We start from the raw sequence: 16,149 nt of genomic DNA on the forward strand, positions 1-16,149 counted from the left end.
TCTTAATTTAGACTGTAGAGATTATTCCTTCAGATCATCTCAGTGTCACTAAGCTTTGTACTGTACTGTACTACAGTGAAGGGAGCAGTAGCAGTGTCAGTTCAGAGAAGTTAAGTACAGATAAGAGGAGTAGTGAAGACCACAGGAAGGACAGCAAGTGTAGGATCATTTTCCATTATGGACCTTTCCAGGGAACAGCCAGGTAAAATCAAGCACCCTTTACTCAGCTTTTTAAAATGTTTTTCCGTTATGTATTCCTCCATCTCACTAAGATTTGTTTCTTTCTGCAGGGGTTGTTGGATGGACGTATGGGAACTAATGTCCCAAGAATGCAGGGATGAAGTAGTTTTAATTGACTCTAGTTGTCTTTTAGAAACACTAGAAACATATCTGCGAAAACACAGGTAAGTTCAAAGGTCATCATGATGTAGTGGGAAGATGCTTTAGGTGTCAGTCACCTTCTTCCTGTAACAGTACTCTGGCCTTCCCGTTAATACCTGACCCAGGCAGAGCTTGGTGTTAGGGCAGGAAGTTCCTTTGTGGCGTGATGCTCAGTGGTGGCCTTTTTGTGCTTTACCTCTTGGTCCCAGGCCAGCCTTTCAGGGAGCACAGACTAACTGTGAATTGAATAAGGTGTACTTAATCACTGTGGAAATTCTCATATTCCTTGTTTTTGATAGAAGTGTTTCATGATGTTATTTTCAAAATTAAAGTTAAAATAGCAGCTTTTAGTTAGTAATATTTTCAATTATTTTTTCTTTGTCAAGAGCTAAAAATAGAATTGATATGCTTCGTGTACTATAAAAGTAACTTCAAAGAAAATAAATAAATAAAAGTAACTTCAGATTTTTCTTTTTAGAATACTACTTTACAAATAATTTTCTAAGTGTCATTAACATTTGCAAATTTGTAGGGAGGGAAAGTGCAGTAGGAAAGGACACTGGTAAAGGAGCCATCTAGAGGTGGTGTTCTTGGGGGGAGTTGTACTGTTTTAATAAAAATTTGTCACATGTTGGGTTTGTGGTTATGTGTTCTTTGACTTTGGGACAGATATACACAGTTACTTTGGGGACACTTCTAGAAAACACATAAGTTATGAAAATTGGCATTATCAAGGTTGGTGTTCATATGGCAGTGAGCTAATGACTTAATCTGCATACTAAGTTTATTAAGTTTTTTTCTTTTTTCAATTACAAGCTTTCTTGTTTTTTGTCTTTTTGGTTGATTGTACCCGAAAGAATAGAGAATGTCAGTTATTTGGAGTTTGGGAAGGGGACTTTGTAAACGTAAAACATACAAATGTATAGGTCCATCATAGATACCTTTCTTTTTCAATATGAATTGATCCTTATATTCAGTATGAATTGGTCCATCCAAAAGAGCTTTTTTGGGTGATAAATTACTAGTTATTAGAGCTAACGTTGTAGATATTTCCTGTGTTTGGGGGGCAGTATTTTATAGGAAACGTGGAGTCCGTTTTATAAATATATTAAGGATGAGGGGGAAGAAGTACGATTAGAAGCAGTTAAGGAAGATGGCAGTGAATCTGGGTTCTACTGATTATAACTTTGTGAAGTTGATCAGTCATGTCTGACTCTTTGCGACCCCTTGGACTGTAGTCTGGCAGGCTCCTCTGTCCATGGAATTTTCTAGGCAAGAGTACTACAGTGGGTTGCCATTTCCTTCTCCTGTATAACTTTGTACAGGTTACTTTTCTGTGCTTCCGTGTTTTTCTTTTTTAAGACAAAATAATAGTAGTAGTCCTATAGAACTTATTATAAGATTAAATTTGTTAGGATTGATGATACATAATAAGACTTACTTAGAACAGTATCTGGTACGTAGTAAGCACACCAGTGAATATTTGTATGCCAGATTTGCAAGTCCTTGTTACTCCTGTGTACCTAGTTCTTGTTTTAGGTACAGTTTGTGTTTTTGAGATACAGTCAGTTGAAAATGATTTCTAAAGGTCTAAATAGTGGACCTTCTTGGCACATCTACTTTATTTAATAGATTTTTCTGAGCAGTGTATAATAAAGATTTTATCACACTATTTAGCCAGTTAAGTATTATAATAGTGCATTATTAGAAATTAGGTGTTAGAAACTCTGAAACCTCTGTCTTAAGAAACTCTTTTTTTAAAATTTGTGTACAAGGTTACTTTAGAAAGCAGGGAAAGTCACTTTCATTCTTACAGCTTCCGTATAAAATTTTAAATGACTGTTTGCTTATGTTTATGCTACTTAACGATCATGTACAGTCAAACATATTAAACTGAGGATTTAAAGCAGTAAGATATAGGGAAAATATTTCAAGTTTTATTATTGGTACTGTATGATATTTAACCATTTATTTACTCAAAAATGTAGACTTACCATTTATAGCCTCAAAATATGGAAGTGTTTTTATTTCTGTATCTAAGACCATTTCTCCCACCAAGGGGAAGACTTTTTAAAAATTGTGATAAAAAATACATAACGTGCGTTTACCCTCTTAACAGTTTTTAAGTGTATAGTACAGTACTGTTAACTATTTACTAGCTGTTATGCACCGGATCTCTAGAATTTTTTCATCTTCATAGCTGAAGCTAAACCCACTCATTGAATAAAAACTCCTCGTGTACCCCTCCGTGCACCTCCTGCCAGACACCGTTCTGTTTTCTGTTTTAGTTCAGTTACTTTATATCACAGAGGTGGAATCATGCCATGTTTGTCTTTTGTGTTTAGTTTATTTCACTTAGCATAATGTCCGCAAAGTTTATCCATGTTTTAACATACGACAGAATTATCTCTTTTTAAGGATGAATAATGTCCCATTGTATGTATACACTGTGTCCATCTATCAGTGGACATTTAGGTTGTTACTACGTCTTGACTTTTGTGAATAATGCTGTAGTGAACATGGGTGTGTGTCAAAAACTCTTTGAGATCCCGTTTTTAATTCTTTTGTATACGTTCCCAGAACTGGGATTGCTGGATTATATGACAATTCTATTCTTAATTTTTTAAGGAAATGCTATACTATTTGCCATGCTGGCAGCCACTTTATAATCTTGTCAACAGTGCAAGGAAGGGTTCCAATTTCTCCAGATCCTTGCCAACACTTGTTATTTTCTAATTTAAAATATATATATATATTTGGTTGTGCCAGGTCTTAGTTGATGCACTTGGGATCTTCAGTCTTTTTTTTTTTTTTTTGGATCTTCAGTCTTCTTTGCAGCATTAGGGATCTTTAGTTGGAGCCTGTGAACTCTTAGTTGTGGCATGTGAAATCTAGTTCCCAAACCAGGGATTGAACCTGGGCCCCCCTGCATTGGGAGTGCAGAGTCTTAGCTGCTGAGCCACCAGGGAAATCTCTCTTTTCTAATTTTTATTAGTGGTCATACAGTGGGCTTGAGGTGATTTTGTGTGGTTTTGATTAGCATTTCCCTGATGATTAGTGATGTTGAGCATTTTATCATGTACTTACTAGCCTGTCTTCTTTGAGTGTCTATTCGTGTCCTTTGTCCATTTTTTAATAATATTCTTTTTTTGTCTGTTACTGAGTTGTGAGAGTTCTTTATTGTGGACATTAACCCTGTATCCAGTGTATGGTTTGTAAATACTTTCTCTGTTCCATAGGTTGTCCTTCACTCTATTGTTTACTGCACAGAAGTTCTTAAGTTTGATGTAGTCTTATTTGTCTATTTTTTCTTTTGTTCCTTGTGCTTTTGATTCCATATGCAAGAAGTCATCACCTAGTCCACTGTTACATGCTCTCCTATCAAAGTTTTACAGTTTCAGGTCTTAATATTTAGGTCTTTAACACATTTTGAGTTAATTTTTGTATATTCCTGTGTCTGTTTTTTAACCATTAGTGAAATAGTGATTTAACTTTACTTGCCAACATGATTGCTTCTGTTTACAAAGTGGGCTTAGAGCTTCTGTTTTAACAAATATTCATTTCAAGAAACAGAGTTATCTGCTATTGGGTCAAAAAGATGTGTATAACAAAATAATTGCATGACATTGTAAGGGTAAATGCTATAATGATAAGTGTAAGTCAGAGATAATAGGAATACAGGAAGGTTGAATTCTAGTTATGGGAATTGCAAGAGGCTTTTTTAAGAATGGGTATGATTTAGGCAAATGGAGAAGGATGTGGGGGAGAGTGGGGAGGAGGCAGAAGGAAAAAAAGACTTTGTAGTAGGGATGCCTCAGCTGCGTACAAAGTAGTCCATTGTACATAGAAGCAACTGAAATGTTTGTTGACAGATGAATGGATTAAGATGGTGTGTGTGCCCATGCACATACACAGTGGAATACTACTCAGCCAGGAAGAAGAGTGACACCATGCCGCTTGCAGCAGCGTGGACGGACCTGAAGCCTGGAGATGACCGTACTGTGTGCTTGGTTGCTCAGTTGTGTCTGACTCTCTGTGGCTCCCTGGACTGTAGCCTGCCAGGCTCCTCTGTCCGTGGAATTTTCTAGGCAAAAATACCGAAGTGGGTTACCATTTTCCTCCTCCACGGGATCTTCCCGACCCGGGGATCAAACCTGCACATCTTGTGTCTCCTCCATTTAGCAGGTGGATTCTTCACCACAGAGCCACCTGGGAAACCCCAGAGATTATCATATTAAGTGAAGTAAATCACAAAGGCAAATTCCATATGATATCACTTACATGTGGAATCTAAAATATGATACAAATCAACTTACTTACAAAACAGAAACGGACTCACAGACATAGAAAACAAACTTGTGGTTACCAGAGGGGGAAGAAATAGGGGAGGGATGAATTAGGAGTTTGGGATTAGCAGGTACACACACTGCTGTGTATAAAATAGATAAACAACAAGATCCTACTGTATATATAGCACAGGAACTATATTCAGCATTCTGTAACAAACCGTTATGGAAAAGACTATGGAAAACCTGTGTGTGTGTCTGTGTGTGTATCTGAATCACTGGTATACACCAGAAACTAACACAACATTGTACATCAGCTATACTTCAGTTACAGAAAAACGAAAGTAGTCCATTTGTACATATATATTGTGTGTGTATGGGGGCAGGGTAGTGTAGAGGGACCATGAAGGGACAGGTGAGTCTTGGGGAAAAGTCTGGAAATAGTAGGTTGGATAAGAGAAGGACGCACCAGAGGCCTTAACGAGTTTGAACTTTATTTGTAGATGGTGGGGAGGTTTTTAAGCTGAGCATGAGGTAATGAGATGTTTTAAAAATGTATTTTGGTATGAGAGATTCATTAGCTCTAGTAAGAGTGGAAGCAGGGACACCTATTAGGAAGCTTTTTTTTTTTTGATTGACTAGGCAATTTAAAACAGGGCAGAGGGAGTCAAGAAGAAGTAACCTTCCTCAGTGTAAGAAAGAATTGATACCAATTGGCTCCACCCCTAAAAGCAGGAGTTGGAATTAACTGAAGTTTCATCCTGGGTGACTGTGAATGGTGATTTCTTAACACCTATGGAAGAGAACATAGGAAGGGAACCATGTTGCCCTTGGTTTTGGACATAGGTGTTGTCCCGCATTTTTCAGCATGGGTTTGGCCTTCCTTGTGCGGAGCTGTGGAGTTGACATGTTGACGGGAATCGCTCTGGGAGTAGATAAGCTCACCTGGATAAATGAGTTTAAATCACAGAAAGCAAAATTTCCTCATTCCATCACAGCTCACCTTCTCAGAGAGTCAATTACTAATATTGTGAGCCTGGCTTTTTCACCTGACCGAATTTTTCCTTATTTTAGGAATTCAAAAATAGAAAGACCAGACTCTATTTTTTCTTTTCTGATTGAATGATGTTTGGTTTCTAGAAGGAAATGTCGTCCTCCTACTTCACATGCTCTTCTGCACTTTTATCACATTATGTACACTTAGGTTGAAACCACATTTCTACATATATGTTGTATATATTATTTATGTGTGTGTTGAGAAACATACTTTTTTTTTTTTTTTGGTGGAGGGAAGAATTTGACATTTTGGAAGTTAACCAGTAAACTAAAAATACATGTACCACTTTCCCATTCTTCTTGCCTTCCCCACCCTACATATTAATACTTAGCTGCTGCTGCTAAGTCGCTTCAGTCGTGTCCGACTCTGTGCGACCCCATAGGTGGCAGCCCACCAGGCTTCCCTGTCCCTGGGATTCTCCAGGCAAGAATACTGGAGTGGGTTGCCATTTCCTTCTCCAATGCATGAAAGTGAAAAGTGAAAGTGACGTCGCTCAGTCGTGTCCGACTTTTAGCGACCTCATGGACTGCAGCCCGCCAGGCTCCTCCATCCATGGAATTTTCCATGCAAGAGTACTGGAGTGGGTTGCCATTGCCTGCTCCAAGAATACTTAGCTAGTGATGTATTTATTAAAATGTAAACATTTGAATCAAGGTTTACTGGTTGAAGATACCAACTATTTTCAGAGGCTGAAAGGAGAGGGATCCTAGAGCCATTGGTTGGTAGCCTCTGTTGTTTTATGTCTGACCTGCACAGATAGCTCGCGAAGATATGTAGTCCTTGGTAACTGATATCTTCTGGGCATGTGTTTTATGAACTAACAGGTATTTATCTGCTTCATTCTTTTAGGCCCATGTGTTTCTCTAGTTTAATAATCATTTGCAAGTGTAGAACTAGCTATAGCTGTGTAATCCCTAAATGTGTATTTACTTTATATGTGTATGACTTCAGTGTGTGGAGGCTTTTTTTAATGCTCTGTATAGGAGGGGAGTGTCATTGTCTAGTACACTATTAAATACCTCATGAAATAATTACACCGCCAGTTGTTAATTTTGAAATTTTTCTTTTTAACAGGTTTTGTACTGATTGCAAAAATAAAGTCCTGCGAGCCTATAATATCCTTATTGGTGAGCTTGATTGCAGCAAAGAGAAGGGCTACTGTGCTGCGCTTTATGAAGGCTTGCGGTGCTGTCCACATGAGCGACACATTCACGTTTGCTGTGAGACGGACTTCATTGCACATCTTCTGGGTCGTGCTGAGCCAGAGTTCGCAGGAGGGTATGAGTATGTAATTTGCTAGAATGGGCTATCTAGCGCTTTGCTTCATTTTATCCTTCTGCCTCAGTACATATGTGTGTAAATTAAAGTGTGCCTGTACAGATTTTGCTTTCTTTAAAATATGCATTTAGTTGAGTAAAAAAAGGGAGAAAGTATTGATCCACTGTCTGCTCGTTGTTGCTTGAAGTAGGAAGGCTTTTTTTGGCTTTCATTACTATAGCTTATCATTTTCACTTGAAAATGATTAGCAGAGATTTTTTTCCTCCCCTCCATCCATGCATTTCCATGTTTAAATTTTGTTTATAATGTTGGTTTTTGCATAGGAAATGAGATCTTTGCAACAGGGGTTTAAGAAATACTTTACTGAATGTAATTCATGAACTGTGGATGTTATTATTAAATTACAGAGGAACCTAAAATTTTATCTCTGGCTTTGTTGTAAAAGTCAGGAAAAATTGTTCCCAGAATACATCAAACCCACTCCCCCCTCCCTTTTGTGTATTAGTTGTCATTTGAGTGCGTATTTTTTGCTAGGCATTTAGAATACAAACACCACTTCTATCACTGAAGTTTGTTATCATTTCTAGTAAAGACTAGCCTAGAGGGCTTTTGCCCAGGATTGAATCACTTTGGCGTTGTCTTTCTCCGTCCCCCATCAAAAAGAACAAAAACCAAGTAGGTGTTTGTTATCATTGTAAGGTGAACTGTCATGCCTGCCATGAGCTGGACACTTAAATATGTGACCTCTTTGTGTCCCCAAAAACATCTCTTTAAGGCCAGTTCCTGAATTACCTTCTCTTTAGCAATATTAGAACTAAGTTCTACCTGCATGTGTATTTTGCATTGGTAATATACATGTGTGCTTGTGTATTTATATATATGTTTGAATGTATAAACGTCTTGATATTAGTTTGTTTACTAGATATGCAGATTATGTTTAAAACCTGAACCTGCAGAGAGGTGTTATCGATCTCTTACTGTTTCAGCTTGAGAGTTGCAGGAAACATGTGTGATTTATTCTCCTTTATAGGAGAAGAGAAAGGCATGCTAAGACAATAGATATAGCTCAAGAAGAAGTTCTGACCTGCTTGGGAATTCATCTTTATGAAAGACTGCATCGAATCTGGCAAAAGCTACGGGCAGAAGAGCAGACATGGCAGATGCTTTTCTATCTTGGTGTTGATGCTTTACGCAAGAGTTTTGAGGTAAGAACAGTGGACTGCTTCAGGGTCTGGACTGCTTAGTTATTAGATGGAATCTTTTTTTTTTAAAAATTCCGTTTTTGTTGATTGTACCGGGTCTCCTTGCTACACATGGGCTTTTCTCTCCAGTTATGGAGAGCGGGGCTGATCGTGTGTGGCTTTCTCACTGTGATGGCTTCTCATCGCACAGCACAGGCTCCAGCACACGGGCTTCAGGAGTTGCAGCCTGCAGGGTCAGTAGTTGGGACTCTGGGTCTCTAGAGCTTCAGGAGTTGCAGCCTGCAGGGTCAGTAGCTGGGTCTCTGGGTCTCTAGAGCTTCAGGAGTTGCAGCCTGCAGGGTCAGTAGTTGGGTCCCTGGGTCTCTAGAGCGCGGGCTCAGTAGTTGTGCTGCATGGGCTTATCTGCCTCGCCGCGTTTGGAATCTTCCCAGACCAGGGATCAAACCCTTGTCCACTGCATTAGCAGGCAGATCCTTATCCACTGGACCACCATGGAAGTCGTGAACTGTGGACTGAATCTTAACGTTCATCACTGCTCTCATCTTGCTTTAGAGAACTGTGATCCACTGGTCAAAGTTTGTGGATTTTTCTTTGTTTTTTAAACCTGTCACACTGCCAGCCTTGATTTTTAGACATTTTCAGAGTAGAGAACTGAAATTAATGATTATTTAATGAGAAGCTGCTATGAAACATAACTATTGACAAGGTAAAAGCAGCCCAAAAATAAGCATAAAAATTAGAAACATTTAATGAGTCCCAGTTTGCCTGCTTCTTTCCAATAGTATGAAGTAAATGCTGTCTGAATGCCATGATATGAAAGCTACTTTTTAGAAGCACACTGAAGGCTCTTCATAATGCTGGTATTGGGTTTTGTGCTTGTGATTTAGTAATGTCTTTTTTCAGTTATGCTCTGTAGAATATAAATTTTTGGCTAGTGAATATTCTGTTATATTCTAGGGCATGGTCATAACTGTTTAACTGGTCACCTGTCCCTTTTGAGAATGGTATGAGGTCTATAAACTTTTTCAAAAGTCCATCCTTGGACTTTAAACATTGTTCTGGGGAGTCTGAAATGTGTGTTCGTTCTTGTCGAAAAGATTTCTCATTCCTTTTCTCTTTGTATATTTATGTCTTCAGAAACTAATCAGGTTAAATAGTGTTCTCATTGTATGAAGAAATAGGATGAATGTTTACTTTGTTAAAATTCTGAAATTTGAAACTAGAATATTTCTGGATTGAAACTGGAGTATGTGTAAGTCTCCCTTTCCCATAGCAGTTAGTTGTACATTCATTTCCTGGTATTTTAAGACTGTCATCATTTAAGGTATTAAAATTTAAAATTCTTTTTGAGGACTGCTGGACAAAATTGCAGTATGAAATGCCAGTTTCTGTGTGTGTGATATCATTTAAAATTAACAAGTGAGAATTTCCTTGGAGAGTAAAGGGAAGTTTGAGCCAATATTCAGTCTCAGCTTTGTTTTTATAATAGATGACTGTGGAAAAAGTACAGGGTATTAGTCGATTGGAACAACTTTGTGAAGAATTTTCAGAAGAGGAACGAGTAAGAGAACTCAAACAAGAAAAGAAGCGCCAGAAACGGAAGAATAGACGAAAAAACAAATGTGTATGTGATATCCCTACTCCCTTACAAACAGCAGATGAAAAGGAAGTAAGCCAAGAGAAGGTAGTATTTTTTAATATTGACTTGACAATATATGGCTTTTTTTCTAGATTTCAGCACTTTCACTGTGCTTTCTCAGAACATGAGTTCCTCTGGCTTGTACGTTGGCTTTTTTTCTTACTGTAGTCTGTATAATAACCTCTTTAATGTCATTTATTTTATAAAGGCAATGTTTGATAATTAGTAGTATCTTACTACCTGACCTTAGTATTCTGTTAGATCAAAGCCCAAATGTGAAAAGTTATCTCCATGCATGACCTAGAGCAGTTCTCAACTTTTGGTCTCAGGGTCTCTGCATTCTTAAAAATTAGGGTGCCCCGTGAGCTTTTGTTTATGTGAATTATACTTATCAGCATTTATTGTATTAGAAATTAAAGTGGAGAAATTTAAAGTTATTTGTTAATTCTTTTAAAAATAATAAGCCTATTAAATATTAACATGAATAACATATTTTGAAAAAGAATTGCTTTCTAGGAAAATTTGAGAAGGGTGGCTTTATTTTATATTTTTACAAATCTCTTTAATATTTGGCTTGAAAGGAATCAGATAGATTCTCATTATCTGCTTCTGCATTCAGTCTGTTTGCATATGTTGCTTGGTTAAAGCATATGAATAAAGTCTGACTTCACTCATATAGTAGGAAAAGGGGAGAGGAATATTTTAATATAAACCTTTTTTAGATAGTTGTAGGTATTCTTCTTTGGCATTGTAACTTGACAGGTGGTAATTTCATCAAGATTTTTTATAGTGTGGAACCTGACACCTTAAAGTGACCTTTCATACTTTTAAATTAAAATCCATCAGCACTTTGAATAGATTTTATCCATGCATTATTCTGTAACATTATGCACTGGTCATTTGAAAACATAATGGTTCACTGAGTTATGCACATCTCCCCAGATATTGACATTTCATTACATAGTATCAGACAGTCATGTTAAAACCACTGTTCATCCCATTAGAAAGGTCTTAAGCTTCAATCTCATTGTGCTTGTATATACAAGTTTTCAAAGTTCTAATTATAGTTTGAAAGTTTAAATTTTATTAGTGACAACAAATACTGTCTGTTTTTTTCTTTTAAGAGCTGGACTGATTTCATTTATTTTTGAGAAAATATCTTAAATATTCAAGTCCGAATAACCATAGTTTGTCTCTTATCCTCTCTTTTAAGTGAAGTTGGTGTTCTAGCTAGTTTAGAACTAGCTCGTTTGAGTTTGCAACTCAAACTATTGCACAAGTACTTCTCCTTGAGACAGTCATACATTGGTATCCATCAAAAATGCTTTAAGCATTCTTCTCATTTCTCACAGACTAATAAAGAGACCTCTACTTCATGAGTTGGTATTTAATAAAATGAATATTTTTAGTGCTGCATGAAAGACATTTATAAGTGAAATATCCTTTTATCTCTGTTTATTTCCGATGAGAATGCTTGACAAGTGAAGAATACAGAGACTGTTGGTACACACTTTGGTTGCTTCTGTCTTGGTTTGTGCTAAAGCACCAGCAGCTTTTCCCACCACTGCTTTTATACCATCAGTGTAAGTGTCAAGACAGTGAAAAAGGCAAATCACATCTTAGTGCTAGGATGAAAGTGGTTTTGACCTAGGGAGCCCCTGGAGCCAGCAGACCACACTTTTGAGAACAGTTGTCCTAGACTTTCCTGATACCATTAAGGTCTTGACTTGGTTATAGTTGATTCCTGGTTTTTAAATGAATTAATGATCTTCATGAAAATAGTTTTTTTTTCTTTAATTTTTATCGTTATCTAATTAGTTAATGTTGAGGAAATTAAAATATAGCCATTATGGAGGTAAAGATTTTTACTATCTCTTAATATTGATCCCTAAAGGAAACAGACTTCATAGAAAACAGCTGCAAAGCCTGTGGCAGCACTGAAGATGGTAATAGTTGTGTAGAAGTAATTGTTACCAATGAAAGTACATCCTGTACCTGTCCTAGCAGTGGCAATCTTTTGGGGTCCCCTAAAATAAAGAAAGGTAAGTAAATAGTTTAAAAAATATAAACTCTTAAGTTTATTCTTTCTTTCTTTTAAGTATAAGAGCTTTCAGAGAGCCTGTAACCTAGAGGTTAGGAACTGCTTTATAGACCCAAGAATATCATATAAACACTTACAGTGTTTGGTTTGTTAAACAATAATAAAATAAAAAACCATAAGTCTCCAGTCATATTTTCATTGTTTAATGTACTTTTTACTTTCAGTAAGCCATCGGTTTTGAAATTTTTATGTAGTCCCCATTTGGGTTATCCTTTGTCTCAATATATTCATTGGCATGTTAATAGTAACTCACTTGATTTGTTCTCAGGCTTATCGCCACACTGTAATGGTAGTGATTGTGGATATTCATCTAGCATGGAAGGGAGTGAAACAGGCTCTCGGGAGGGTTCAGATGTTGCCTGCACTGAAGGCATTTGTAATCATGACGAACACGGTAGGTTCAGATTAAGCTTCCCAATTATTTCTGCTACATGGCTGAGTTAAGCACATAAATAAGAAATTACTGATTTCTGCAGGTGATGACTCCTGTGTTCATCACTGTGAAGACAAAGAGGATGATGGCGATAGTTGTGTTGAATGTTGGGCAAATTCTGAAGAGAACACCACCAAAGGAAAAAATAAAAAGAAGAAAAAGAAAAGCAAGATGTTGAAATGTGATGAACATGTAAGTGTCATAAAGTGTCATACTTAAACCTTTGCTCTTTTCCTTGGAGTGGCTTAGTTACTACACACCTTAGTCACTAGGCTTTTTTTTTTTTTTTTTTTAGAATGAACACCTATGCAGTTCTATTGGTTGCTCATCTTGTGATTTTTATAGGCATGTTTGTCTGATGTGTGGTCATTTGTCCAACAGTGCGTGTGAGACATAAATCCAGTTCACTTTTTCACAATAGTTTTTAATCTGTTATCTCTGTAATCTTGAGCAGTTTGCTTGATCTGTTTTCCCTGCTGTAAAGTGGAGATAATAGTCCCTGTCAGATCAGATTCTGTGAAGATGAAATGAGATTATATTGATGGGTTAGCGTAGTGTTTGTGTGTGCGTGCTCAGTTGTGTCTGACTTTTTGTGACCCCTCTGGACTATAGCCCACCAGGCTCCTCTGTTAATGGAATTTCCCAAGCAAGAGTACTGGAGTGGGTTGGCATTTTCTACTCCAGGGGCTCTTCCTCACGGAAGGATCGAACCCTTTGCTCCCGTGTTTCTTGTGTTGGCTGGCAGATTATTTACCACTGAGCCACCTGGAAGCAGAGTGTTTGCTGCGCAGTGAGTGCCGAGTAACTGCCAGCTGCTGCTGCTGTTCCTGGTAAAACCTTAACATACTCTCAGGGCATTTATTTTTCTTTAAACAGTAATCATTGCTATTATGCTCTGCCTCTTGGGGCTTCCTAGGCTCAGTGGTAAAGAACCTGCCTGCCAAACAAGAGACTCGGGTTCGATCCCTTCGTTAGGAAGATTCCCCTGGAGAAGGAAATGGCAGCCCGCTCCAGTATTCTTGTCTGGGAAATCCCACGGACAGAGCTAGCCTGGCGGGCTACAGTCCATGGGGGCGCAAAGAGTCAGACACGACTTGGCAACTAAACTATCACCTTTTTACCTGAGAGATACTTACCTGAGAGATACTTACCTGAGAGATACCTTTTTACCTGAGAGACACTTTTGCTGTGGTTTCAGATCCAAAAGCTTGGAAGCTGTATCACAGATCCAGGTAATCGAGAGACCTCAGGAAATACCGTGCACACAGTGTTTCACCGTGACAAGACCAAAGATGCACATCCTGAAAGCTGTTGCAGCTCTGAAAAGGGTGGGCAGCCACTGCCTTGGTTTGAGCATAGGAAAAATGTACCACAGTTTGCAGAACCTACAGAAACATCGTTTGGTCCTGATTCTGGAAAAGGTGCCAAGAGTTTAGTTGAACTCCTTGTAAGTAAGCCATGATATCTTTTTGTGGATAACTGATTACTCATGGGGTAGATGTGGGAGGAGACAGTATTTGAGGGTTTAACATTGGGAATGGGAGGAGGCTTTTGGGCAGTATTTCATTATTTTTCGGTGACTGCATTCCTGCTCTTCCACCATGTAACTGTTCTGGAGCACATTTCCTGTCCTCCTTTGTCTCAAAGGTAGAAGAGACTAGTTGGGAGAGGCACAGAGAGTTAGCATCAAGTCCAAGAGTCTGACTCCTTGGTGGGGGTTATTATAAGCAAGCCGCCTTTCTGAGTGGTAATTAATGGTAGCTAACCTTCCAGACCAGGAAAGTATATAGAATCTGAACTAGAGCCCATTTTCTGGGTTACTTCCTTCATGTAACCTTCATGTCATGTAGGATAAAAGCATAACTGAACTTGGGGCATCTTGTATAATTGATTTGCAGTCTTTATACTTTAGATGAATTATACCAAGCAACCTGGGGCATAGTTCGTGTGGAACTTGGAGGGGGGGCAAGGAAAGAAAAGGGTGGCATCTTTTCTGTAGTCATTATAGGATTCCAAGGGAAACAAATCCTTTAGAATACTAGCTTTTTTCTTTTTTATATGGTTGTAAAGTTTATTGGTGATACTGTACATTCATAAGTTTTTAAAAGGTTATATTTTACCTAACTTGTGGAGATAAATGTTTCAACATAGAGCCAGCCGAGAAAAGTCAGATTATTTAAAATTCGGTAGTTATTTATAACCATCTCTAATCACTTTAAAAGGCTAAGGTATGTTAGTAGTCTGCTTGTAGGCTTCTAGGACAAATTATAGATCGAGTTTTAAATCAAGTTGAGTTGCATTTTATTCTTACTTAGTACTTTCCAAGACAGAATGACATTTTGCTTATCCTGTAAACATTCTATTTAAAGGCTTTATGTGACTGAATTAAAACTAAAAACTAGCCTGCTTTAATTTTTAGCTGTCTTCTATTAGCATAGCATTTTGCATTCTTCATTTAAGTCATAATCTTAACTACTGCTTTAATTTGCAGGATGAGTCTGAATGTACTTCAGATGAGGAAATCTTTATCTCACAAGATGAAATACAGTCATTTATGGCTAATAACCAGTCTTTCTACAGCAATAGAGAACAATACCGACAGCATCTGAAGGAGAAATTTAATAAATACTGCCGCTTAAATGATCACAAGAGGCCCATTTGTAGTGGCTGGTTGACAACGGCTGGAGCAAATTAAATAAATAAAATAGCTCTGTCTTTCAATGAAACACTCAAGATGACTACTGCGCCTTCTCTTTCAAAAAAACTCTTTAATTTTAGTGACTTATGGCAAAATTTTATCTTAAATCAATGTGATTCTTTCTTGTTTTGGGAGACGGTGGAGGTAACCTCATTAGTTTGTTCTTTCTTCAGGCTTGTGTCTTTAGTTGTGTGGCTGCGCAGGCCTGCCATATGATTTAAGCCATCTCTTTTCATTAAATGTTTCTCTTTCTGTGAGACTTACTAAAAAGCAACTTAGTGGCAAAAAGTAATGTTGTACTTATACTTCTGTACAGAAATGACAATGAGCTGAATATATGGTTTTACAAAGTAGACATCCACTTGCGAAATGTTTGGATGTAATGTTAAAGCGCAATGTGCAAAATTTAAAATAAAGAATATTTATTAATACGCATAGTAAAATTTGGTGTACATGTTTCTACTTAATGTGTGGCAGTATTTTAATTAGCCACCTGTGGTCTTGTTACTTGACCAGTGATGATGTTAGGATGAAGAGCAAATGAGGAGAGAGATACAGGTTGTTGAAGACAAAAATTCTTCCCTTCGTCAGAGTTGACAGCTGAGAAAAGCAGATTCCAGTCTTTTGTTCTGAAAGAATAAATTTGCTGTGATACCTTTAAATACTGACTAGCATCCTATTTCCTTGTGAGATTTTTAACTGCTGTTATTTATAATGCTCCCTGATAACATTAACAAAGCACCTTAAATTCAGAGGTTCAGATTGAACTAGAAGAGTGAAAGCAAAACTTGGCAGAATTTCAACCAGGGGTTGCCTGGTCAGTAGTTACTCAGCGCGTAGGGAACTGGGAGCAGAAGGCTACACTGAGAGCTGACCACACTGTGGTCTGTGTGTCTGTTCCTTATCTGGTTTCCAACAATAAAGTCACTCTGGCTTTACACTTAACTGTTTTCACAAGCTGTCTGTGAGTACTGAAGGTGAGATACCCCTGGGAGTAGCATTTGGCTGCCATTTAAATGGTTGAGTCAATAGTTCAGTAAAATCATGTGCTTAGAGCTTTGTGTCTACATGCAG

At 37.7% G+C, this 16,149-nt stretch overlaps 1 protein-coding gene across 6 annotated transcripts in view; it reads left to right on the forward strand.

Annotated features, from left to right (window-relative positions):
- GGNBP2 (gametogenetin binding protein 2) overlaps positions 1–15,518 on the forward strand; it is a 32,907-nt gene extending 17,389 nt beyond the window's left edge. For 2 of the 6 annotated variants that reach the window (XM_043902926.1, XM_043902927.1), the window contains 9 exons: positions 291–404; positions 6,799–7,008; positions 8,033–8,207; positions 9,694–9,888; positions 11,738–11,885; positions 12,213–12,338; positions 12,421–12,569; positions 13,576–13,824; positions 14,869–15,518. In XM_043902926.1, coding sequence (XP_043758861.1) covers positions 291–404; positions 6,799–7,008; positions 8,033–8,207; positions 9,694–9,888; positions 11,738–11,885; positions 12,213–12,338; positions 12,421–12,569; positions 13,576–13,824; positions 14,869–15,072 — 1,570 coding nt within the window. In that variant the 3' untranslated portion in view covers positions 15,073–15,518. Of the gene's footprint in view, positions 1–76; positions 203–290; positions 405–6,798; positions 7,009–8,032; positions 8,208–9,693; positions 9,889–11,737; positions 11,886–12,212; positions 12,339–12,420; positions 12,570–13,575; positions 13,825–14,868 lie in introns of all 6 variants that reach the window. The other 4 variants (XM_043902922.1, XM_043902924.1, XM_043902923.1 and 1 more) reach the window with 4 other exon arrangements.
- Positions 15,519–16,149: the final 631 nt, after the last annotated feature.

This window comes from Cervus elaphus, chromosome 5, assembly GCF_910594005.1.
Source record: "Cervus elaphus chromosome 5, mCerEla1.1, whole genome shotgun sequence".
Taxonomy (NCBI): domain Eukaryota; kingdom Metazoa; phylum Chordata; class Mammalia; order Artiodactyla; family Cervidae; genus Cervus; species Cervus elaphus.